This window comes from Epinephelus lanceolatus, chromosome 14 (assembly GCF_041903045.1).
Source record: "Epinephelus lanceolatus isolate andai-2023 chromosome 14, ASM4190304v1, whole genome shotgun sequence".
Lineage (NCBI taxonomy): Eukaryota > Metazoa > Chordata > Actinopteri > Perciformes > Serranidae > Epinephelus > Epinephelus lanceolatus.
In genome coordinates, this window is record NC_135747.1 from 25535552 (window position 1) to 25562659 (window position 27108).

Sequence of the window (27108 nt, forward strand, 5' to 3'; positions counted from 1 at the left end):
CAAAAGTTCAGTCGAAATAAACATTTGCTAAGGAGAGATTCCAGTAATTAAAGCATATGCTGTCGTAATTAAAATTCCCCTCGATCATTCTGCGAGGACTATTTTTAGCATTCTTGTAAAAGATGAAGGTGTGGGGGGGGGGCAGTTCTGTGTTTTGTAATTAACATTATGTGTCCCCCTCCCTGTGTGAGATAAGTTCAAGATGGCACTTGTGCAAACAGCATTGTGTTGCATAACCACATTGCTGCGCCTCTACACTCATCATTTGGTCACACAGATCATTACTGCTCAAAGCAGGATTGATGTAAGCTCACTAAACACAGTGCACAGCAGAGCCACTGTAATACAGTTTCACCATGGCATTTGCAGAGGGGGTGTGCCATTAAAAAAACTCCATAAAGATGTGAATTCTGGCTGAAATATCAGGAGGCATTTCATGATTAGTTTAGGTTTATGGCATGGCAGTGCTACAACATGTCTAAACACCACAATGTTTAATTTTCTCATTATGTAAAATCCCAATTTTGTTACTATTTATAGCTGCAAGAGCTGCTCTGTGTATTTGTGAACTGTAATTGCTTCTCTGTGTTGTAGTTACACTGTTACTGGTGGGGTCCGCCTTGCTGCGTGATTCAAATTTGCTCCGCATACACAAGGGATTCACAGGAAATGATAGATGTAAATTTTTGACGTGATGTGGGAGACAAAAGCTGGTGTCAGGCAACATTGTTAACTATCCTCTTTATAAAAATAATGAAGCTCAGCCCACAGTTGGTCAGGGTGTGCTGTATACAGAAATGCAACTACATTTCAGGCAGAGTAGCCTCTCATGGTGTGTTTGCTGCCCCTGTTGGTTGACTGAAATCTTAAAGGTATACAATGCAGGATTTTCCTAATAACAGTTAATAGGTTCATACAGAAATAACCCCTTTCAATCATCACTTATGACCCACTCTCAGTATGTGGCAGTGAGGCTCTGGCCTCTGCGTGCATTTTCTTTTTCTTGTGTCTTTTTTTTTTTTTTTTTTTTTTTTGTGGTAGGGACACTGCTGGGCACAGCGTGCAGGTGAGGTCAGGACTTTATAAAAAGGTTGCCACCAGGTGCCACACAGTAAGCAGCAAGCCTCCAAGAGAAGCTACAAAATTTGGGGACACAGCACTGAAACAACACAAATACAGTAAAGTAAAACACCAAGCAGACAAAGTTTGCTCCAAAAAAGAGTGAATCTGAGGTTGGCATTCACTTTCACTGATGTTGTTTACAGACAGTAATTGACAATTCCTACATAAACCTGCATTAATTGAGTTTTTGCACAATTAGAGGTAGCCCACTAAGTTGTAACAGTACATAAAATCACCTTAATTAGGCAAATGTATTGGCAAACAAATACCTTCTTGGCCAATCTTCCAGAGCTGTCTAGCCACCCTGGTCAATGTAAATCTGATATTCACTCACCACCCTATTGGATCTTTTTTGGGCTCTACCAGCCCCCGAGGGAAAATCTGCCTCTTCAGTTGCTAAATACTCCATTATATTGACCAGCTTGTTGTTAATCGTTTCTGTCTGCTGTCTGGTGCTGGGTAGGTCCACAGCCGTGAAGTGTGTGGTGCCAGGTGCAGGCTAAAACCAAAACAAACTGCCAAAAGACTTTTAAATGCTCCACGGAGCTAAGGGGGGACTGTTGAGTCAGGTGGTAATTACTTGTTGGTTTGTCATAAGTTGCATTACATGTAATCATTTTTCTATTTTTGATGTAAAAATGGAAACTTTGCTTTCAACCTTTGATTTGCTTTGACTTTGATTTTCAACCAGCTCTGTGTCACTGATGAACAGTCAACAGATGAACAGTGTTCCCCAGCCATCCTCAGCAATTAAGCTTTTACTTTTGCTGGCGGATGGGCAGGAGTTTTTCAGGCACTGGGGTCACAGGGGGAAGCCAAACACTGTTCATCTGCACACACTTCCCACATAGAGCTGGTTGAAAGTTTCAGATTCAGGTTCAGATTCAGATGTCATTGTACAACCATACAATGCAATTCAGGTGCACTCAAGGACTGGGCTCATATATAAAAATAAGTAATAAATAGTAATAAAAGAAATAAATGCTTCCATTTCACTCACATTCTACACAGTTGTAGATACTATACACTCATTGCCAACGTATGCAGTTAAAATAGGAAAGAAGTTATAATTCCCTTTTGATATAAGTTACTGATTAGTGAATTAGTGCAACTTTAAAGTGAAATATGTGTAAATCAAACAATTATGTCATGTAATGCCTGTTTTTGACCCTCAAAATCGCGTTAGTAAGTCCCTTCATGTGTGCCTTTGAATGCTAAAGACACAACGCAGTGTGCCTTGTGTTCCAAAGAATGCACGAGAATGCCCACAAGATCTGGCAAGATTATTTTGAGAGCTTCAGATGGAAAAATAGATGAATTTATTCTTTACATGAATATTGAATGGTTTGGGCTTAAAATTTTCAACAACAGTTGAGTCACTGCGTTGAAACTTCAGTGTGAAACATAATCAGGATGTTTGCTCTGCAGGATGGGCGAAGATGAGAAACAGCTGCAGCGGACAGACTAGGACTTGCAATTTTGGCATGGATCAATGACATCCTTATTTTAGGCACATTTAGCAAAAGCTCAGTGCACCATCAGAAGCACATATATCAGAATACAGAGGCAGGGTTTTAAATTAATTTGTACAGCACAGAGTCATTGCCTAAGAGATACCAAGGGCATGATGATCACTGGAGTATGTTCAGGTCCTAATTAAACAGTAGACTGTTTTACAATCTATTAATAACACTGTATGCCCTGACAACCTTGGTAAAATCATGTGGACAAACAACATTCTGAGAGATGTCTAAACATAAATGAATATCAACATGATCAAATGTTCTAACATTTTGTTGATATTTCACTGTTAAGCTATTCCAAAGATGATCATCGTTTCTGCCTCCCTTCCATGTTTAATTTACTTCAATCGGTTATTTCAAAATGCAGCGTACAATTTTGACACATAGAAGATCTCTTAATGCAAACCATCTCCCAGACTAATTATCCAAATAAATTACCAGATTGCTGTAAAACAAATACACAGCATGTCAAAGAAATCCTCAAATTTCAAATGAATTGTCCATAGGGATTTATTCCTAATACATCTCCACTGATGACTGTCCTGTGCTGTGATACTAAAGGCACTTTGTCCCCAGATGCCCACAGCAGAAAATGAAACACTGAAAGGCGCCACTCATTATGTTAATGTTTGTTAACGTCTGTCTTTCACACTCGAAGCTCATCAAGCAAACACATTCAGCATCCTGGTTAATATCAGTGCGTGGCTATATTTAATGTTGGCACTTGAAATGAGATTCGAGGACATGCGGTTCTTGTGTCTGACAAATTCATAGCGTATTCATGTTATGTATGAGTGTAATTTTTAGTGCTATCATAAATAGAAGCAGAAATGGCACAAAGAGGTGATGCAGGAATTGCAACATCAGGAACTGGAACAAACATCAGACCATGAAAGTTAAATCCCACATGCCTCTGACGTAAAAGCATTTCCTCTATTCTATGTAATCAGCTTCAGCTTTTTGATCTCAAACTTGTTTTTTAATCATAAGATAGAAATGCAAAAAATACAGCAATAGCAATTTTGTCTCATGAAATGAAGAAGTGTATTATCCTTTAATGGTTGTACCACACAGTGATGCACAGCCTGAGTTAAACGTGTCCACGTCCTTTGCTTTCAAGCGCGTGGAAACCATCTTCTGCTTAATGGGAGTTCATATTTTAGTCTGTAATTAGACCGTCGTAACCCTCGCAGACAAATTCAAAGTGATGGGTTAACTATTGCGTAATGATTAATTACATTATCCTGAACGCACAGGGATCAGGTAAACACAGAGACAGAGACAGGAGCACAAGCAGCGCACTAACAAGCAGACAGGCATGCACGCGCACACATGCATTTGTAAATGAATTCCGTCCTTACTACATTATATTATCAAGAGGCACACCGGAGAAGACAGTTGATGAAAGAGCTGGAGAAATTTAAAATCTTTCCAATGTTCCGACTTCCTTTTTGTAAATAATTTAGGAATTTTACAGTACATTCACATTGCCTTGACATTGCAAAAACACTGTGCTCTGTTGCACATTATTGTAGAACATTTCCATTTCATGACCGTGACGATGGGGGGAGAAAAAGGAGATGGGAATTGTGACGGTGTGTTGTAATGCTATTCATTTACACAGTAGACTGTGTTAGGAGCACTGCCTTTCTGAGTCATACCCACCTCATGACAAATAATGACTAATGGCCATTTTGACAGAAGTGGTGTGCAAGAAAGACATTTTTTTTCTCTGCGCTACAGTAGGTGCCAAAGTGCTGCTATTGGACTGAGAGGAACATTTTAAATGGATGCTCAGCTATCACAAGGCCAAAGTGGACAGTAAATAAGAGGGTCTACCAAAATGGAAAGGACAAATGTCAAGGCGCACACCAAAACATTGTAGAGAAACGTCACAGTCAAAAGAGAGACTGAAAAATAGAAGCTATTTTAAGTTACCCAGAAATGTCAAATCTTAAAAACTGTGGTTCCAAAGCAGCCTTGTATTACACAGACATATTCTTTTACATTCCCAGAATCTAAAATCAATGACACTCAGAACTAGTGAAGGACATACACTGTTGTCTTCCTCCCTCACTGTACTGCAGCACCGTTCTAAGCCGCCGCAGGTTTATACGGCTGTCAGAACCACGTATTTAATGGATTTGACTGTATGGCAACCCAAAGTGGTTGACCTCATTCCTGAGGATTGATGCATTATGAGACCTTCTGATCAGAAAGGGGTTTTAATAATTTCTGTCTTCGTGGCTTATTGCTTATCAACGTATCCTGCTGCTGATTAGGCTCCATTCCTGCTTTAATCCGGACAACTTAATTATACAGGAGATGTCAGACTCCCAAGGACGCTCTTATTTTGAGTGTGGCAAATCCAAGTGTGAATATTTGATGTTGCCATAGAAAGTCAAGTCTCCTGGGAGGTGGGAAAGGACATATATGCAGGGTGAATGTGATTTATACATGCATGAAAAAATCTCATGTTCAAAGATTGATAATCTCAGCTGCACCACCCTGTATATATACCCTACAGTCTAATGATTTTTCTCATAGCGAACACTGTTTATATCTTTATCATACTGTCTGTAATATCTGTGAATAAACAAAGAGTCCATAAATAACACCTGCAATTATCACAGCAGGTGCTGCTACTGTACGAGCAGGGGCTCGGCTTTATTAATGTAGTTAATATGCTTCCATCCCAATAATAAAATTGTAGTGTGAGACCATACAAGAGGTGGTATAAGTTGCTATAGCAACCAACCTTTTCCCTGCTTGACTGTTTTCCTGTGAGTGGATGTTGCTTTGATGTGGTAGCCAGTGGCTAGGTGAGGAGTTTAACTGTGTTATAACCAGTGGGAGAATCCCCCCTGTGGCTACAAGAACCCATCGAGATCACAATCAACACTCTGATTAAAATGAAGGGAAATGTGTCACATCTGTTCAAGTATCATCTTGTGGGAATCGGTTGCTATCTTTGAAAGGTCTGGAGCATTTCCACTGCATGACATTTAAAAGGACAGAGACACAAAAGGACACCTTGCTGTTCTAGTTTTAAAAACCTGCTTTGTTTTCTTCCTTTTTTTGCAGGATTGCTCTGACGTTTTGAATTAAAAGATACTATAAATATGCATGTAAACCTCCACACAAACTCAGGTATTTTCAAATATGCAGGATATGGGATGAATTATTAACCGACATTGTGAAATCTAAAATAGTGTCTCTGAATAATTCATCCTACATTCTTATGTGTTTTATGTTGCCAACCGGTGTGGAGATTGATTTGTTATCACACGTTGTTAGAGTATTTGTATTGATTTTCAAATTACTTTAAACCCATTACTTTTTAATTTGTTTGCTGCGCACAGGAGCTGCATCAACTCAAAACAGCTTCCAGGAGGTTCCTCACACACCCGGTGAGCTCAGCTGCAGCAGGTGGCTGCGGTGTTACAAAATAGATGCAAATATTGTTCTTTCATGCTTTCCAGAGGGGCAGTCACTTAGTTTACACCTGAGTGTGTCGCCACAAGAATGTACTGTATTTTCAAGGGCCTTCGTAGAGCTGTGCATCTGTGCCTGTGGTGGTAAACTCACATTCGTCTGTGACAATAAACAAGAATACAGCCAGACTGCCTTTTGGTGATTACAAGAAATCTATCTTTTTCTCTCTATCACACACACACAGTCAACACATTAGGCTGCTTTGGGTTTTATGAAGATTAAATCTTTATTTAATCTTTCAATTTCAATTACAGTCACAGAGTATTATCTAGCCTACACGTACAGGACATTTTCCTTTCTCGTGTCACCCTGGCTGAATGTTGTGTTGAGTGATGGAGTGTGTCAGGCCTGCAGTCACCTGAGCTGCTGAAGCTGATGCTGCAGTAGCAGATACAGCTGTGTTCAAGACTCATCGGGGACTGGCAGTGTTCTCTTCGGATGCGTTCTGGAGTATTTTAGTGCTAACCTCAGCTATATGGCATTAGTTTTGTGTTAAGCGCAGTACTTTTTTGCTTCGTTAGTGAACTTGGATTATCATATTCACCATCTACGTTTCATGTTTTAGCATACTGACATCTGTTTGCAAAGGTTAATGGATCACCAAAGTGATTACAATTCATTCTAAGTAATGTCGGTAACAAATGTAATGGAAATTTTTCCAATAGTTGTCTACACATTTCACTTAAAACCACAGATGTGAACTTCATGGTGTTGCAAGAGGAAGTCAGGAGATCATCACAATTACTAGGATTCCTTGTCTGGGAACCATGAATGTCTGTATAAAAGTTTGTGCAATTCATTGAGTAGTTGTTGAGATATTTCACCAGATAAGTAAGGGGTTGACCTGCTGGTGGTGCTGCAAGAAAAGTCAGGGAATCACCACAGTAAATGATTTGTTTGTTTGAAATTTTATGCGCAATCCATCCAGTAGTAGAGCTGCACCAAGTAAGGGTTTGTTAACTGTCTTAAATTTAAAAGAGGAATTAAAATGCAGTGGCTGAGATGCACAAGCTTGAACCCAAAAGCAAGACACAGAGAGTGTTTGAGTCAAGTAAAACTTCTCGTTTAATGAGGTCTAAAAGCAGGAAAGGGTCATTACCCATCCTGTTCTCATCCCAACTGTCAAATACTCTGTTTTTCAGTGGATCTAAATGTCAAAATATGACGTGCTAGGAAGAAGAAGAAGATATACTTTATTAATCCGCGAGAGGAAATTCAAGTGTTCACTTTGTTGCCACATACACACAGGCCTGGAATACACACACATGCCCAAACAGGATATATACATGCACTAAATGGAGACATGTCAGAGGGGGGGCCCAGAGCAGTTGGGGATTCGGTGCCTTACTCAACCGTATGTCAGTGGTGAATGGACCCAGGAAGTGAGCTGGCTGCTAGCTACCAGTCCATGCTCCATAGTTGTTCCAGACAGGGACTTGAACCGGCGACTCTCCGGTCCCTCACCCAAGTCCCTGTGACCTGAGCTACTGCCTCCTATGTTGGCTTTAGATGTTCACTTACAGGGCTCAATTGACACTCAATACATGCATTCAAAATAAGCTTCTCTTTTCACAGGAAATGTACAGTTTCTGCTCGTTATATATAGTCTTTTGCAAAATAAACTTACTACAAAGGTAAAACAAAAGTACATGATTAGGTTTCGAAATTAACATCATGGTTTGGTTTTAAATAAGCACAATTCTTATGAATATTATGTCACATCACGTGATATACATCATGTAGCATTCATTACTAATGTACCATCCTACACATACCAGCACACTTCTTTGTTCTCAATCAGCTTTTGGTTTCACATGAGAAACAAACTGGGCTCACGGGTGAAAGTCCGTGTTTGTTTGACCGTCCTAAAGGGACTTTCTTTGCTCTATATGTTATGCTGGTTGCCTGCAGCAGCTATTTTGAATGCTGCTGGTGCTGGTGCGAGTTCAGTTGTGGCCTGAGGCATCAGAAATAGCCGCTGCCCGGTGCCTACACACTGCCTTGACAGGTGCCTTTGTACATCAGTGTCTGACATGGAGATCATCAACAAAGCAATGTTGTGAGTAGGACCGGGCTGCATAACCAGGCAAACTGGGAAGCAGGTGAGTGTTTGGGCAGGATGATGGAAATGGTGGGAAAAGGAGTTACTGGAGAGCAGGACGGAGTGGCTGGATCTGAAATGACAGGTTCAGTTAGTATATGATGGAAAATAGAGCAAGCAGCAGAGTGAATGTTATGGAGCCAGCTGGAGTAGTAGAAATATCTGTCTGTCTGTTGTATGTCCGTGTGCCCTTTGCAGATCTCGAGAACTGTCCAATCTACTTTACACTTGGCAAGTGTAATGCCTGTCAATTTGAACATGCCATACATTGAATATTAATAAATTACCCTCCTGCATCTGCACATTTTCTTACTCTTTATATTGCTGGTAGTTGTGGGCAGCTGGTGTGTTTCATAATGCCGTGAAAGGTGTCTGTGTGCTTTGGTATCTGACTCAGAAGTCCACTGACAAAAGTGACGGTATTTGATGAGTTCTATTGTTGCCTGCTGTGTCACACCGCTGCCGCTGGTGTGAAAGGTGCCTCTTTGTGTTGGCATCTGACGCCAAGATGACCTTCAAAGTGGTGGTATTTGACGAGTTGCAAGTAGGAATGGGCTGTTTGAACGGGCACTGCACTAGTAAAATCAAGTTTGCAATCATTTAAATATCGGTGAGACTTTACAATAAGGTACACAAAAAACGAGTAGTAACTAAGGAACTATTGTGGACCGAATGAGGAACTTAAGGTGCGCTACACCTGCCCTGTTTGGTTCGGTCTAATCAAACTCAAGTTCGTTTGCCCCCTAAGTGTAGTTTGTCCGGGCAGGTGTGAACACAGCACTTGCACTCGGGTGCGCACCAAAACAACCAGCCCAAGACCTTGAAGAGGTGGTCTCTGTCAAATGAACTCTGGTAAGGTTCATTTGTGGTGAGAACGCTTTCCGACCTCGAGCCGAACCAACTGCAGTCACATGGCACATTGTTTGGGTTAAACATGAGCATGTCACAGTCCTGGAGGATTATTAATGTGCACCTCCTCCTGTACTGCCTTAATATGCACATTCAGCACATCCAATGCATCAAAACATTGTTTTCTAGTTGGAGCCGCGCCTCGTTTTCAAACTGTATGGTTTGACTAAAATGAACAATGACAGCAATATAGTCCACAATGAGCAGCGCTAAAATCAACCTGCGTAGTTGTCCCTCCATTGTGACATTAGAAAGTGTCACAGTGTACTCGTCTTCCATGTTTGGTTTACTTCCTGGATTTTTCCTGCATAGAAATTCTGACCAATCAAGAGCAGCTTTCTTGCGCAAGGCATTTAATCTGGTCCACTTGTAAATGTTGCCATGGGAACACGAACCAACTCTAGGCAATTATGCAGCTTTGTAACAAATTAATCCCTGATTCAGACCAAAGCAACTCTAGGGGCTCTAGTTTCCCGGCGCAGCGCAGGGTGGCGCAGGGTGGCGAACCCCGCGCAGAGCTAATTTCGAGCAGCGCAACCCGAGGCGCGCTCAGTTTGGTAGTTTGGCAGACCGAGGTGCACTGATATGGGTGTGGCGGCGCAGCAGGGGGAGGTGTCGACAGATCCAGGCAGGTTTCCAGAATGTCAGGCACATTAACGATGCAATAAATACCCAAAAAAACACTATTCAATGCAACTATCTGCAATCAGCACATAAATGTATCTCTATATCGACTGTCCCGTCACATCTGATGTCAGATCAAAGGGGATTGGCACCGTTTGGCACGCGTAATGGAAACCCAACCTGATTTGATTAACACAAATGAGTTCACATCCCTCTCAGCCAACCACAAACAGCCACAGCATCATATAGGGAGTATATATTCAGCATCTGTCGTCTTAGAAAAGTCAAAAGAAAAGAAACAGAGTGAGACTGCGAGAGAGAGAGAGAGAAAGAGAGAGCGCGCGCGCACGAGAGACAACAACGCAACATTGATTTACAATTGTGGTGACCTCCTCCCAGGCTACCTTTGCATCATCAGCCCGTGGAGGTCTGCTTGCAGTTCCGTATATTTGGACACTGCGAGCTTGGACCTCCTGGACCAAAACATCAGTTTCCTCCTGGGAGAAGTTTGGCTGTCCGACGCTGCTGCTCTCTTCTGCCATGGCGAATTGAGTAAACTCTCATTACGCCTTTGCGCGGCGCATTTTAGGGGCGAGAAGAGGGGCTCATTTGATTGGTGTGATGTGTGTAAAACCCACTCCACGCCTTCTCTCCTCCCTCTTTCCGACTTGCGCCGGTAGGAGGGACGGAGGTGGGAAAGAGGAGTAGCTGCGCCACGTGCACAGTGTGCCAAACTTGCAAAATCTGCCTGGCCACACCCAATGCGCTTCGCCTCCGCTGCGCCCGGTCTGCGAAACTAGAGCCCTAGGTCTGAAAGCACTCTAAGTGTTAGGTAATGGTAAGTTCTTGAGTAACTCCCAATTAAATGTCAGACAGTAGCTAATTAGTTAAAGGCGCTGTATGTAAGAATGTGGCCAAAACGGTTACTGCACTCAAATTCAAAATACTGCTGCGAGTCGTGTCCACCCCCCCTCCTCTACAGATTTGAGGTTGCTGGACAGCGGCACGCTGGAGACTGATTTGTTTGCCCACGGGCGGCTGCCGTGGCAGGGCCGCGTTGCCACGTCCTTGATCTTCGGTTTTCCAGCGGACCGTTCGAGCAAGTCCAGCTTCTCTGCTGTTAACGCTGCTGCCAGAATATAGCTGAGGAGGAGCTGGCTGCCAATGCTATGTACTGGGACACTGCTAATGCTGCCTGCCATGCTGCTGTAGCTCAGTCGTAACTGATGCTGAGACTCTACTGACTGCGTGACTGGTAGACGACAGTGGGTGGCGCAACAGGCCAAAACACAAATTCAAAACATAAACATGATTTGCGGACCATAAAAATTTGTTTTAAATGCAACTATTCTGGCTGTACTATTGTTGTCTGTGAGATCAGTATGTTATATGAACATTATTCCTTAGTCTCTGTGACATATTAGGAGGATTTTACGACTATTTGCTTTAGATTTCTTACATATAGCTCCTTTAATATATAATTAGATAATTAGTTGATTGATAATGACTGAGGAAACTGCTCGTTTTTGTATACCTTATTGTAAAGTATTACTAAGTATACTGTTGCTTTATGCTGCTTAAATGTACTTGGTCAGTATAGATAACGATGAATATACTCATTATGTACAAAAATTCTGAATGAAGTCCACTGTTGAATTTCGCCAAATTAGCCATCTGAAATACTTTCATCAACAGAATATCTAGATATTTTCGGTTGACTATTATTCAAAAATCAACAGATGAAGGGTTTAGGTCAGCCTCAAGGACATTTGTTTTCAAGTACTCCTGTAAGATTCATAATCACAGCGCTGTTGGCAGATTACGATGATAAGGTTTAGTGTTGGCACATACTGTGAGAGGGTTTGGAGTTGAAAGCAACTTGGTATGCTTAAAAGCAGCTATTTGATGATTTTTTTTATTTCACTGTGACATCTTTCAAATTATTCAAAAGGCATAAGTTTTTGTTTGTAGAAAAGTGAAACAATCCTTGTCAAAACTGCTGAAGTCTTTTAGTGGTTGGTTGGACATATCTGACATGTCTTTTGGGAAATCTGGGAAATCTTGGCAGTCAACCAACAATAGCCTGTCAATTATCCAGTCAACAGTGAACAACTGAAGTAGTGTCTTACATAAATTGCTGTGAGCTTCATCAGTATTACCAGAGCTGACACAAGCTGGCAGCGGGTCTTCTCAGCCTTTTTGGCTTGTTAGGAGTTGCGTAGCTGCACAATACTTAACACAAGGAAGAACTTGAAAGAACTGTTTTGATGCACTTGCCACCAGCCCGCAGTACACAGCCTTCAGCAAATAATGCTTCCCAGTGTATTTAATGAGGAAAGATATGAATGGTCAAATGTAGCTAATGCTGAGGCATTGAGTTACCACTCTTTGAAGTGCAGCTTTTTGAATATTAATGATATTCATGACCTATTTGCTACTTCACTTTATGTAAATTCCCGATGGCCTCGTTGCCCTAATGCATTCATAGAGGATATGAGGATGCTGTTGGCACGACGATAATATAATTAATAAGGGAGTGTGAGCATAAACTTTGTAACAGGAAGCAAGGATTTGGCTTTAATGCTGCATCCACAGTTCTTTTGGACGTCTGAACAATTGTGAAAATGAGCGTCAAAGTCAGGATCTCATTATATTACAACAAAAAAAAAAACTCTAGGTGAAGACATTTGTTTGACAGCTTGTATATGGCGGTGCTCCCTGGGGTTCAGAAGATGGTTACCCAACACCCCCACCTTGCCATCTGTCTGGATCCATTGTAGCTTGTTGTAAATCCCACAAGGATACTCACAGCGAAGAGAGACAGAAACACGGAAAAGTGCTTTTAGGAACCACAGCACACCCTCAGCCTGTCACGAGAGCTGAGTATGACATGAGAGTCTTGGTATGCCTTGAACTATATACTGCTTAAAGAGTTATCTTCAAGTTTAAATATAATAGTGTCTGAGTTGCCACCAACTTAACACAGAGGAAAGTTTTTTTCTATTTGTGTTTGTAGACAATGCTGTGTACATAAATATCTCTTACCGAGACGCACTGAGACGTGGTTATACATAAATAGGATGATCAATGAGGCTGCAGTCACAGTTAAATAAACAGTGCCGCTATTATAGATACTCAGACGACTGGGTGCTGTAAGTAATGGCGGTCGATGAAACAGGAACAGGAAAAACAGATAAGAAAAATACGAAGAATAACTAGAAGGTATTTATGTGTTTCTGTGAGACATCTTTAGGAGAACAGTGATTTAAGTGGACAGTAGCCTCTGTCTGACATGTCAGGGTTTATGCAGTTTTATAAACCATGTTCTGTGCGGTGAAATTACTGAACAAGATGCCAAAAGCATTTGCAGTGATGAGGGTCACAGGAGGTTCTCCTGTCACCCCAAGTGTCTATTCTGCTGCAGTGTCCTTGAGCAAGATAGCGAATCCTTATCAACTCAGTAGGTGTCGCATCATTTATCTGACACCGTGCCAGGGTGAAAATAATGCACAAGGCCCACCAAAAAAAAAGGATTAACTTGTATATGACTTTCATTCATATTGCCTAAATGTGGATATTACAAGACCATATTTTCCCCAAAACTTTTAAGATATATTTTGATTGCAGGATTTTTATTAAAAAATAGTGACTCATGCTGAGGTAATCCCTCTCAGTCATCACTTATAACCCACTACAACTGTGTGGTGGTGTATTTCTCTGCACAGATTCTGCCCTCTGTCTGATTTTTCTTATTTTCTTTGTTCTGGATGTTTATGGGCATATAACCCTGCAGCACTCAGGTGAGGTCAGGGCTTTATAAAAAAGTAAAAAAAAAAAAAATGCAAATATAGGGAGGTGAAACACCGAACTAGAATAAATCTTGGGTTGGCTTTTACTTTCACTTTCACCAGTGGGCATGTTTACAGCCCGTTCTTACTCCCAACTCATCAAATACCACCACTGTGTCAGCGATTTTGGCTTCAGACAGCGTTGCAGTATAATACACAGCAGGTGGCGGCTATTTCTGATGCCACCGGAAAGTACTATTATACTAAGTAGTATAAAGAGCGAGTAAAGTCTGTATGGGGCTGATGGGAGTGGAGCTGAATGGGTCAGACAACCACTGGACTTTCATGTGGTCTGCCACTGTTTGTGTCCACAGTGAAACTTAAGGTCAGTGGTGTCATTTTAATAACAAGGTAGTGTGCTAGTATGTGTAGCACGCTACACTAGTGTGGCTTAAAATACTAACATAATGTCAAGTGCTTTTGTTGCCTCAGCCTAAGAAAATAAACCTACAAAGTGTTTAACCCAGAAGTTTATTTTGAGACATTTCCTGTGAAAACCGAAGCTTAATTTGAAAGGGCACAATGCATATAACCAGCATTAGTTGAGTAGCTGTCCGTGAATGTCCAAAACTGATGCAGGAGGCTACCTAGCTCATCCGATTTTGACATTTAGGTCCACTGGTATTTGATGAATTGGGATGAGAATGGGTTGCATTTGCAAACAGTAACTGACAAGGGTGAATTCATAAAAGTGAATCCAGTTTCTCACAGCAAAGAGACACCGCACTCACAAACCATTTAAACTTCTGAACACACATCTACAGCTACATGGACTTTGCCTCTGAGCACAATAGCGAAATAAGCGGCCTGGGTGCCTGCTGGTATTTGCTGCAGTGAGCTCGACTTCATTTAGCAGGCTGCGATTGAGGTTTTCAGATATTTCCATACTAATGCACAGCCCTGAAGATCAAGTCTTTTCCAATCTGTCCACGGGAACTTCAGTTCTGACAATCATGGACTAATAATGGCTCAGAAATCATCAGGCGGGACATTTTTTAAATTCTGGGGTAGTGTGTGTTTCTATGCTTAGTTGGCATCAATTCCACTCACCCAAAATCTGTTATAAAATTGCCCATTGTGAGGTTTAAACCTTAACTGTGTCACTCCATTAGAAGGAATGCAGGACTGAAGTAACGTTACATAAACTCACACAGGCCATATTTAGCAAAATATGTAATGACTCTTTCTCTGCCATTGTAGCCCTCAAAGAAATGCGCAATAGGAATTATGTTAGGGCAATAATTATCATAACAAGTCTCTCCCACAAAGGTTTGGTCAGATTAACTGCTCCTTGTCAGAACAAACTGAACATCTGAGCATTTGCAGGCGAGTGGTTAGCCGCCTTCCTCCAGCTGTCGGCTCGGTTTTATGAGATGGTCAGGAGAGAGAACAAGGAAATGTGCAACAGTGCAGCAATAGCTGCATTTAAATTCAGGCTGCCACAGTACATGGGCAATCTATAATAGTGCACTCACACATCATAGCACTTGATTCAGAAGCCTCAAAGCCGAGTCAGATTTATGTTGGTGTGTGAAATTATGAGTCTTCGAAGAAAATATTGCATGGAATAATATGAAATGTGACTATAGATTGTTTTTAGATGTGAAATTGTGTTTTCTATTTAGAGCACAGTGTGATTGTATTTAGATTTTAAACCTAATTGTATAATCTTTCCAGCAAGCCATGTTCAAATGGTCAGTGTAGAAAATCATGCCCTCTTCAACTGTCTCTGATCTTGAGTATACCATTATTGTTCTGGCAGGGCTGCTTTCTCATTGTGAGATTTGTGTCTCTCCCTCTCTCTCAACTGAGTGAGGAAACACAAACAGGGCCCTTTCAGGTCACATCTTTTTCAAATCAAGAGGAGACACTGCTATAGTGGATCACCCTGGTGTGCCGCATTTATAAATAAACCCACCATGAGACAGGAAACCGATTCGGTGTTTTCGACGTAAAAGCACATTTTACATCATTTTCCCGAACGCGGTGCATTGTCCATCGAGGCCTGTTTGTTGGCACTATAAATTACAGGCTAAAGCGTGCCAGTCTGTTGTGGCAGTTATAGTGACACTTCAGGCCAAGAACCAAGAGAAGGACATGCCCTTGATGCGCCGAAGAGCCATGAGGAAAACTGACTGATAAAAAGAGGGTGGATATCAGGCACGGACAGAGGTTAATGCGAGATGAGCGACTCTGCAGGGCAGTGTACGAGCTGCACAATGTGCTTAGTGACTGAGGGAGGGACAACATATTCAGACTGAATCATTTTGAACTGGGGAGCATTATTAATTGTCTGGGTACTGGCAGGAAATCTCAGAGAATGATATTATGCAAACAGCTAACAGTCTGACATTGTAATACAGAGCACTCAAGAGCTACGAAAAGCCTCTTATAAACATCAATTCACTGTATTCACAACATAACATTTTATTTCACCTTTTGCCAAAGCTTTTCTTTTTTCATGATGTGAAATATCATTCTCATGTTTAGTGTAGAGCACCATAAATGGGAGGATGAAGCGGGATTTTGTCACTTTTCTCAGGTTGGCAGTCATAAGCCTGGATAAGCCCTCATAAATATTAGTGTGTCTCGCACATACTGTTTCCAGTTGTTGCAAATATACTGGCAAAGTTTAGCACATCCTGAATCCAAATCCCCCCCTCTCTTGGTTCTGTAAATACCACTCTACCCCCAGCAGCATGAAATTTCTCTTCAAATTAATCTAACACAATGGACCTTGCTTTGACACACAGCAGACACTGCACAGGCACACCGGACACAGATAAATGTCAGTTTATGTTCAAGATGTAATGCATCAATTATTACTGAGGCCCTTTACCTTGCTGGCGAGCTGCATGGAAGATTTTGAAACAAAAACGCTGAAAGACGAAAAGAGTGGATAAAGGTATTGCCACATTGGTTGGCTGAAGTCCTTGAGGCAAGCATGAATACACTCTGAGTCAATAATTTATGCACCCAGACACACACATTCAAACACACACACACACACACACAAAGTGAGAAAGAGAGAAACGGAGCATTGGCACACAGGGAAACAGAAGACAGAAAAAAGCTTCAGGGACAGGAACATAGTCTGAGACTAACAACTGGAAGACATACATATGTTGCCAGATGTGAAATTCTGCTCTTCACTGTGAAAGAAATAGAGACATATCATGGAGGCTTGAGTCAGTGGTGTTTTCCACTGTGTTTGTTCGCCTGATGTAAGCAGATAGTAAAGGTTTTTCCTTTGGTTAATGCTTACAGTCATATGCTGTCTTCACACTGCCTGACACATCTCTTCAAGCTTACATAATGTAGATCTGCCCTAATTTCCCTCTCCCTTGCAGAATTGGGGTCTTCAAGCAGCTAAGCAACATAACACCATCAATCTGACAAGCAGATTGAGTCAAAGGTGATCCATGGCGGTTTGTTGTCTTATTAAAATGGACATTTTTCAGACACAGACGCTCTGTTTGTCAGTCACGCCTAGATGCAGCGCGGGGCAACGCATTCCACGCAAGTCAGCTTTCAATGTGTACAATTTAGAGACATGCAACATACAGTAATAACATAAATGTCAAAAAGCTAAGTTACAAATTAGTCCGCCCTCTGTGTCAGCATATACCTCTTGGACTGGAATTGTTTTTTTTCTGTCAGGTAATTGGACGTTTCCATGGATACTGCGACGTCTGCTAAGAATATAGTTTCCCCCTGCAAGTGTCTGTGCATGCAGATGTGTTCATATTGCACAGTTACAGTAAGGTCACACATCCTTATTCCAGCTTTGTGCACATCACAATTGACACAACAAATGCATCCTTTTGTTGCCGCGAGATGCACGAGAACAAACAATTTGAATTCAGACGTGCACGAGAAAGTCATATTTGTACAAAAGTACATTTTGTGATACCGCCGTGGGCCTTTTCTGCCACTTCTGTTTGTGCAGCTGTCTGAACGCTGTAGGCATCAGATAATCATTTCATTTATACATGAGAGAATTGATCGTTTAAGTTCTTCGTCAAAATGTCTTTGGGTGAAACTGAGGCATCATACAGTACTAACTATGCCATCTCAATGTTGATTATGCAGCACAGCCCTTTGCGTTACTCCCCATTTGCCTAATTGAAACCATGACAATGGCTTGATCTGAACATTTGAATTGGATATCGTAATTTTAGTAATGTCCTGAAAAATGCCAATGGGGGTTCTGTGCAACATTTTCAAAGCTGCCCTCCCTGTGCACTATGACATTTGCTTCACACACACCACTGTTTAGAGGGTGAAGGGAACACAGAAGCAAGGGTATACCAAATGAATGCATATCTTTTATTCATCAGCTAAACAACTAAAGAAACAGCACATTGCAGATATATTTACCCCACATATTCCTAGTTGTACTGTGTTTTTTTTGCAATAAGAGACCAGGTTTTTGCTTTTCAGAGCCGATGCGAGTTTGCATGGAAATGCTGATGTTGTGTTCTATTTACAAATCAGAGGTTGACATAGAAAATCACCGTTTCATATGAAAACCAAACCAAACGAACAGAAGCGAACATAAACGTCGGAGTAAGAGTAAGACACTAACTGGATCTCTTGTTTGCAAATTAAACATGTGCACACATACACAGGACAGTCACGTTTCAATTGAACATATTTTTGGATTATCAGTATTTGCAGTCGCATGTGTGACAAATATCGGCATTTGGTCATCGATTACAAAAAGCTGCAGGAGCAAAACATATTACAAATGTCTGTTATATACAGTGTGTTTCACCACACAGTTGCCTTTGTAAGAAACATGACAAATAAAATGTTAGAAGTGTTCTTCCAAACACTGGCAAACTCAACTGTTTGCTCTTTTTGTGATGTGATATTTTCTCATCTGTCGCATTAGTTTGGTTGCACAAGATTTACCACACACTTTGAAAAACGAACCATTATTTTGAGATGTTGAACTAAATGTCGGCCACTGCTCACAATAAAAAACCCTTTGTGTGTTTAAGTCTGTGCAGGTTTACAGTGTTTTCACCACTAACTTCACAGTAATACATTGTTTTTTAAAAAAAAACAACGTACATGTAACAAAATACAAACCTGTGCAGGTTTACATCGTGCTGCACTGTGTCAATTTCATTTCATTTGTTCTGATGAATTTCCCAAAGTGCACACACAGGTCAAGTGACAAAAGAATCACAACATGACTCTGAAACATGTGAAAGGCAACAAACCAAGACTGTATACTTGATAAACAGCATGACTAATGCTGCAGTGTAATACATGGTGACATGCAGACAGAGTCCAGATACACCATGTCCTCTAATTAGCTGAGTTAAGATGACAGGTTCAGTGCATAATACTGCATATGAGGTGAATTTACTCTGTGTATTAAACTCTCAGGGAAAGTCCCATCTCTGGGCTGCTCACACTATTGACCCAGAAATCGGTTCGACTGCATTATGACCGGATGATGTGCTTAGATTTCCTTTTAGAGCATAGGACATTTTTATGCATAAAGACAACTCTAACCACTCAAGCATTCATTTGTTGTGCTTTTCAATCTAATAGCTAAAGCTCTTGGAGACCTTTAAACATTTGTAACGCTACCCATCAACCCCCCAATAAAAAGAGAGAAACAAAGGCTGCTAATTACAGTCACATTGCCAGATTTCAACCCTGCGCCGAACAGATGAAAGCAAACAATGCCAAATAATGAGACTTCTTCATTGTGATGCAATACACAAAAATCCACTCAGTATTCCCCCAGACACTGGCAAACACGTGTAATTAAAAATATATGAAGTTTTAGAAAAATGAATTATCCAAAATGTGGTACAAAAGTACCTCTGAATATTCATGGGTGTTAAATTTCAAATAAACATTTACGGGATGTGATAATATTATTATTAAGTGTCGTGTTTGAGTGTCGGTTGGTGACTGAGAGGATGAGCTGTTGGCGTTTTGTACAGATTGTCTAAGTATGCTCTATATCTATGCATAGTGCAAGATTCTTCAACATGTGGTGCTTTTAATGTACGTCTATGGCTATATGCACGTGTGACCATACTGTGCATTTCAGAAAGTGACATCATTGTTAACCTGTAGAAGTCAATAGTGCATTTTCTTGTAACAGAAAACAAAAAGAGAGAAAATATTTGTATAAAAATAAGCAGTCATTTAAAATATGTTTAACCGTATATGGGCCTGGGGTCAAAGAGACCTGACAGATGTTCAGTTGGATTTCAAACAGAAATACATGGAGATACAATGGACTCTTATTATATTGCAATTCTACTCAAATATATTGCAACTGGGAGACATTTTTTAAGTGTATTCAGATATACAATAAAGAAAATGTTTCTAAGGGTACAAAAAACACAGGGTAGTGCTTTGATGTACTCCTCTGAGTGTCAAACTTTGCATATATTATAAGCTGATTTTTTTTGTGAGGAGCTTTGGTTCTGGTACAAATAAATAAAGACACTCATTACAATTCGTCGGTGTGTTTTCAAGCTGTATGTTTGCCAGAAAATACACATTTGTGACATGCGATATCGCCCTTTAAAGCTCATTTTCTTTAAGTTACAATACATCTGAATACAGCTGGCGTCTGTTAGTTACAACACTTTTTGAGTACAGTTACAATACATGAATATTTAACTCAACACAAGTGCAACATGTGCCCATAAAATCCACAAGTGCAGTTGGTTTCAGACGCTGGGAAGGCTCTGAGGGAACACCACAGATTTTCACAGATTACTCCACAGTATATGCGCCGGGTCAGTTCAGTATATTTTTAGGATACATTAATTATTCGCTCCCAAATCTGCAAACAAGAGAGCAGAGATTTACTGGCCTCATAATCTGTGACTTAAGATATTACATTGGAATTTGTTTTATGATCTCATGCATTTAATATAATCATCCCAGAGCTGTGCACGCTGGAGGAAAAACTGCCTCGCTAAATGTGTCTGACACCATTTTTCACTGCAGCACCATTTTCTAACAGATGTGTGGCTCTTGTCAGCACCTACATGCAGGTCAAATATGTGTTGATATTTGAATTTACTCTCAGAATAAATTTGATTCTGCCTCTATAAACTCAACTTGACAGAACTGGGAGCCATATGTACAACTGTAACAAATACCTAGGTTATTTTGGGATGAGAACATATTATCTGCACGCTTCATTAACACTCATGAAATGCAGCTAATTTGAGAGTAAAAGCTCAGTCTCACATTACTGTCAATGAAACAGCTCCAGGATGTATTTTATGTAGGGATGAGTCATAAGAGCCCCAAATTTCTGGTTGTTTGCTCGTATTTACAAATTCAAACATAACTGTTAAACACCACAGGGCTAAAGGGATAAGTGATACTTTAAAATGAGCTGTGTTCCCCTTTATTACCCAATACTGTGACATATGATTTCCAGAAATGTGTTCTGCATTGTACCAATAAAGGTGTTGAAATAGTTCTGCCTGTTTTTTAAACATGGTCTGATTCCTGATTGGAATGGATACATTGCATTAGTGCATCCACTCGGACCGTGCAGGGGTCAAGTCTCTTAAAACTGTGTGAATGTTGTTCGTTTTTCAAGGACCTCAAGGTAGTCAGGGTCAATATGAAGCTTTGCTTTCAGCTCCCAGTACTCGCTCCTGTTGGGCTCCACATACACAGTACTTGGTGCCGCACAATAGAGTATTGTCTGTTGTATTCTGTCTGGGTGCACGTATTGATGTCTTGCATCAAAGTCTGAGGTATACTGACTTGATGAATGTGCTGCATGCCTGCATGGCAACGTATTGCTGTAGCGTGTGTGCTTGTCAGGCTCGAGTACATCTCTGTAGTAGCACTGATCGTCTTGGTGAGGGCTGGAGGGCTTGTTAAGAGGCTCTGGAGTGGTGGCACTGTACTCCGAGCTCATTACATTACTGGCTGCCTCTTCATCCGAGTTACCCAAAAAAGCGCCACTCAACTCATCAAAGTCTCTAAATCCATCCGCTAATTTGCTGTCCGTCGGGGTCTGGGCGTGAGTTCTGCATGTGGAATCTGTAGGAGGTGGGATGTACTCGTATACATGTCCAGCAGATGTTCTGACTTTGGGAATGGATCCCTTTTTGTAAAGGCCATATTCCATGTTGAGAGAGCTGATGCAAGCGTTCATGGAGTTGTTGTGCTCGTTTTGGCTCTTCTGACGTCTCTTTTTCATGACCACAAACAACCCTGCAGCCACAAACACTGACACAATGAACATGAGGAGAAGGGCAAGAATCATCACTGATAAAGGAATGGTGCTGTATTGTGTGTCAGAGTCCAGGGATGTTTCTATGGTGATAGTGCTGCCAGGGAACGATTCTTCAGAGGGGGGGATCATGGAGGCAAGTATATCAGAGTTATTAGGGCAGAAATTAGCTGTCTTAATGTATCTCATATCTTCCCCAGCTAGCCTCTTAGGCGAGCCACAGATGACATTGTTTACAACCGTGCCTGTGCTAAGCTGCTCCAGCCACATCTTCAGCTCCAGTATGCTACAAGAGCAATCCCAGGGGTTCTCAAACAAATCAACTTGCACCAGCGCTGTAAGCTGATCGAGCACACCGCTGACCGGCAGGTATCGCAGGTGGTTGTTGCGAAGATTTAGTCTGGCTAATGTCAGACCAATAAATGTACCCACTGGTAGAGTTTTCAAAAGGTTATTGTTGAGAAAAAGAAGCTGAAGTTTGGGCACATGCTGAAAGGTGTTCGAAGCAACTTCTTTAATGACGTTGTACTCTAAATATAAGAACTGCAGGGACTCTAGTCCATAGAACATCTCCGCTGCAAGATGATCAATCAGATTCCCGTTAAGGTACAGTCGTCTTAAATGTGTCAAATCGCCAAAAGCTCTGTCATGTATGCGAGATACTCGATTGTTACCAAGATGAAGCAAATCTAATCCAGTCGCTTCGATAAAGTCTGATCGGCGCACCACTGGGATATAATTCCCTGTTAGATACATCTTTTTGGGATTGTATGGTTTGGGATTTAAGTCAGAGATATGCTCAATCTTTCGCTCCTGACAGTTCACATTTAGGCCGAGGTCTGAAATTTGAAGGTTGCAAGTGCAGGCGGTTGGGCAATCTAAAGGCACGGGGGATTTGGTTTGATATGAAATAATTTGCCCATAATTTTGTGGTTTATTAGATGGGATGCGAGCAGTGGGCCTTGATTTTAATTTGCCTGACTGGCGAGGTCCCTTAGTGGGTCTTGATGAGGACCGTGCAATCCCAGATGAAGTGAAGGAGGCTGTGACTAGAGCTGGCGTGGTCCTATAGTATGCATCAGTGCTCAAATGTGGCAGGGGTGGCATCTCATATTCAGCTATGGCTCTCCTCGGGCACAGCTCCTGTTTTGAAACCTCATCAAGATCTCTCCCATGAAGCCGGAAAGGGAACTCACAAACAACATCGCCGACCAAAGCTGTGTACAATATGCTCTCAAGCCAAGTTTTGAGAGCTATCAGCTCACACGAACAGTTCCATGGGTTCTCCTCCAGCTGCAACTCCACAACGCTGTTCATGTGCTCCAGCAGACCTGAGTAGGGGAGCACTTTGAGCTGATTCCCCCTTAAGTCCAAATGAGTCAGTGGTACATACTGGAAAATGTTCACAGGCAGAGTAGATATTAAGTTGTCATTTAGAATCAGGACTTCCAGATGTCGAAGCCTGCTCAAGGCATTAGGCGCCACATGAGTGATATAATTGTAATCAATTTGTAGATATTCCAGACTTTCAAGGCCAAAGAAAAACTCTTCCTTCAAGGCATCGATTTTGTTATTGTTGAGATGCAATCGTTTTAATCCCTGAAGTCCATTAAAAGCTCCTGCTTCAACCTCAGATATGTCATTATTTCCCAGATGTAATATTGTAAGTCCTTTGTACTCGACAAAATCATTGGCAGATAGCTTTTTCAAAAGATTCCCTGTAAGCAGCAGATGATACTGGGAGAAGTACACTGGGCTTATGTCTGAGAGGCTCACAACTCCTTTGTTTTCACAGCTTACTGTGAGGATCCCCTCTCTTTCCTCGCAGCCACACAGTCTCTGACATATTTCTCCATAACTGCCAAACATCTCAACAGTGCACATTGACGTTGCACTTAGCAAAACATAGGAAATCCAAAGATGCATTTTCCTGCAAAATGATGGCCCCGAGCTCACAGTCCTGCTAAGGTATCCTCAATGTCATCTAGAAATAAAAGACATACATGGTGATGTAAAAACAGGCAGACTGCAATGAAAGCAACTTCCACACAACAAGCTGCATGAGTCAAAGGTTCATTTGCTGTTACCCAGGGGTAACTTCTGGCTGTGTGGCTGCTGATTTTAAAATGGCTCAAACAAAGCAGGATAGAAAGCAACTCCTTCAAGCTATGTAAATAACAAAAAAAGCAAGGTCAAAGCAAGACATAAGCACAAAACAATGGTCTAAATCCGCTTTTTGGGGGGGGGGGGGGGGGGGGCACGTCGCATTTGCTTGTTAAGACATCAAATGTAATTAAATACTGCTTTGAATTGAAAGATGTGTAAATTACAGAAGGTTAGCTGAGATTTTGCAGCACAGCGCACGCCTTGTCAGACATAAGACAGCCAGCATAATTTCTGTCTAAGTCCTGGTGGAAATACATACCTCACGTACATTGATGAAGATGCAGGCTCGTTTGGGTATTTCAGCGCATCTTTCCTGTTTAATCCGTCAACACGAAAAGAGGGAAACAGGATCTATTGAGTGCGAGCGCGCTCGTCGCCTCTAATGCACCGGAGAGGATGAAAGAAACGCTGATCAACCATAACTGCCAAATGCTTCTCTTTTACCACGCGGTGCCGGAGGAGACACAGCTATGCCTGGTAACAAAGTTGCTTATTTGCTCTCTCTGTCTCTCCCACTCTTTCTCCCTCTCTCTCTCCGCGGACGCACACGCACGCAGCGACGCGCGCTCGCTCGGTGGTCGGGAGGATGTCAAGTCATTTCATGCACAAAGAATCAGCTCACTGGAGCATCGAGATACATCCCCCCAAAAGATGTTGACCTACCTACAGGAAGGATGTCCCAACAAAATAAATTTTAAAAAAAAAATCAATAATTCACCGGGCCAGGCGCGCTCATGTGTCCAAGCGGGTTGTTAAACCTCTTATCATGTTATTCATCCTGAAAACAAATCCTCCACTGGAATGCCAAGTTACACCAGTTTTTCATCATCTGTCAGTCCTGCCATGTCAGGTAGCTCCAGAGCGAGAGTTTTAGACACAAAAACAGATCAAACACTGGTGACAGTGAGTCTTGATTACATCTTTCCAGCATCATGCTGGCAGAGCAGTTTATTGACATCCCTGCTGCTATTTTTGGACATCTCACCTGAGAAAAGCTGTTGATCAAGCAGTGCTGGACCTAGCACAGTTAGAGCCCAAGGCAAAGTTCCCCTGGTGCCCCCTGCCCTCCCAGCACCACCACAGGAATAAAAAAGAGCTAATGAGAAATCTTACGCCTTCTTATTCTCTCTGTACTGCCTTTTTCCTTTTTAGTTTCTCTTCTTAAGCCTGGGCCACACTGCCTGCATGAGCAGTAGAGGACAGCTACCTCGCTGAACTGCTGTGGCTCGCACATGTGCAGTGTTCACACAGACGGCGTTGCTGCTGCAGGACTGCCTGCAGCTATCAGTACCCTTCTTTAATAATTAAAAGCAGGAAATCCACTAATTTATGGAGCCATGCACGCCACTGCATTGCCGACAACACGGTCCCACAAGTATTCCACAATAAAAAGCCTTGTGTTGACAAATGAAGGCATTCTGTTGACAGGAACATAGTCTGAGGGCTTTTATTGTGAAATGGTACAGGAAAGATTGAATAAAAAATAAGTATATTTTTTCATGCCTGTGACAGATATAGACATTAAACACTATAATTATAAAAAGACCATTTTCACCGAAATAAATAGGACACATTCTCACTCTGACCTTGACACATATCAATGTTTGGTCATGGACTTTCCACGTCGAGATACAACTTGAAGGGTTCCTCGGGTGCGTTGGTTGTTGATGCTCTGGGATGCAGTGTCAAGTTCTGCCTTTTACATACATTGGCTTCTTTCAAAATACACTTCCGTTTTCACAGGAAATTAACCATTTACATACCGTCTCTTTCAAAATAAATGCACTACATCGGTACAACACTGCAAATTGACGTTTTTTCCCTTCTACAACAAACACACATGGTTGGATTTAGGCAACAAAAGAATGTGGTTAGGTTTAGGTATGAAGAACGGGGTTTGGCTTTATAATCTTACAGGACATGAACACAGCTCTCCTGGGTGAAAGTTTGTGTTTGTTGGACCCATCCACTACCCCTCCCACCCGCCCCACTTTAACTTAGGATCTTGTCCTGCTGTGTTTCCCCCTGATGCTACCAGGCAATGGCGACCGGCCGCATATCATGCAGATGTTAAAGGATAGCTTTTTTCGTTGGTGTGTGACACCGCAAGTCATTGCCCAAGCGCCGGATTTCGACGACTTCGGAGTGAGACCAGGTTGGAATATCTAGATGTTCTGCAGCAAAGTAGCAGCCACATTGTGCCCACACAGGCAGTGTGGCTGCTCTAACCTGTTAACATGGGCAAAGCCCCCCCCCCAAAAAAACCCAAGAGGTTCGGCAACACGCGCTGCTCATGCAGGCAGTGTGGCCTGGGCATAATGCTCCACTCCACCCCCACAACCCATCAATGCTCCAGCAAGCTCTGACTACATGATGATTCACTGATGAACGCATTGGGTTAAACACCTTAGTCAGGACTAGATGTAGTACCCCTACTACAGCCTGACCATGAGGCACCCCACGCTTATTACAAAAGGATGAAAATCTAATGAAAAATCATCACAAATGAGTAACTTTGCTTACAAACAATATTAATAAATATCAACAACAACAACAACAAAACATAGCTTGTACAAATGTCATCCTCTCCTGTTTTCTTTTTTGGAAGTGTGCCACAGATGGCTTTTGCCTTTTTGGTGCCCCCCTTCTGTGTGGCGCCCTAGGCAGTTGTTGTATCGTCTATAAGAAGATCCACCACTGTGATCAAGTCACAGTGCATAAAGCCTTTGCTGATCACACTTTCTGTCCACATCTCCTCAGCCAGTCAGAGGTCAGGGGTTGTCGAGTTTTAACGGCTTATGGTTCAGTTATAACATCCTGGCAAAATCCAGGTAGCAGCAAACCCTTAAATAAACTGTCACAGGGATCCCATTCCAGCTCATGAAAAGCAGCACTAAAGTGCTTATATGGTCTGTGCAGAGCGGCCTAAATAATCATGTCATGCACTGCCTAATGCATGAACAACACACTCGGGCTTTGACATGGTAGGCTGTGTATTGATCAACCCCCCCCCCCCCGTGGCAGCAGAAAAGCTTGTAAATTAGGAGTAATACTCTTAAAATGGTGCAATATACG

At 41.8% G+C, this 27108-nt stretch overlaps 1 protein-coding gene and 1 long non-coding RNA gene across 3 annotated transcripts in view; one reads left to right on the forward strand and one right to left on the reverse strand.

Moving 5' to 3' along the window:
• LOC144466865 (uncharacterized) overlaps positions 1-27108 on the forward strand; it is a 70033-nt gene that overhangs the window by 5329 nt on the left and 37596 nt on the right. The gene's annotated exons all lie outside the window — the stretch shown is intronic.
• Positions 17938-24726, reverse strand: slitrk5b (SLIT and NTRK-like family, member 5b). Of its 2 annotated transcripts, none has more exons than XM_033614123.2 (2): positions 24302-24726; positions 17938-23851 (listed from the first exon to the last, which is right to left on the reverse strand). In XM_033614123.2, the coding sequence occupies exon 2, from the start codon at positions 23791-23793 to the stop codon at positions 21190-21192; it is 2604 nt and encodes an 867-aa protein (XP_033470014.2). In that variant the 5' UTR covers positions 23794-23851; positions 24302-24726; the 3' UTR covers positions 17938-21189. The 2 variants fall into 2 exon arrangements, with proteins under 2 accessions (XP_033470014.2, XP_033470013.2); XM_033614122.2 differs by having other exon boundaries at positions 24293-24726.

Coding starts and splice junctions, on each gene's coding strand:
- slitrk5b (XM_033614123.2), bottom strand. CDS start 23,793: ATGCATCTTTGGATTTCCTATGTTTTGCTAAGTGCAACGTCAATGTGC.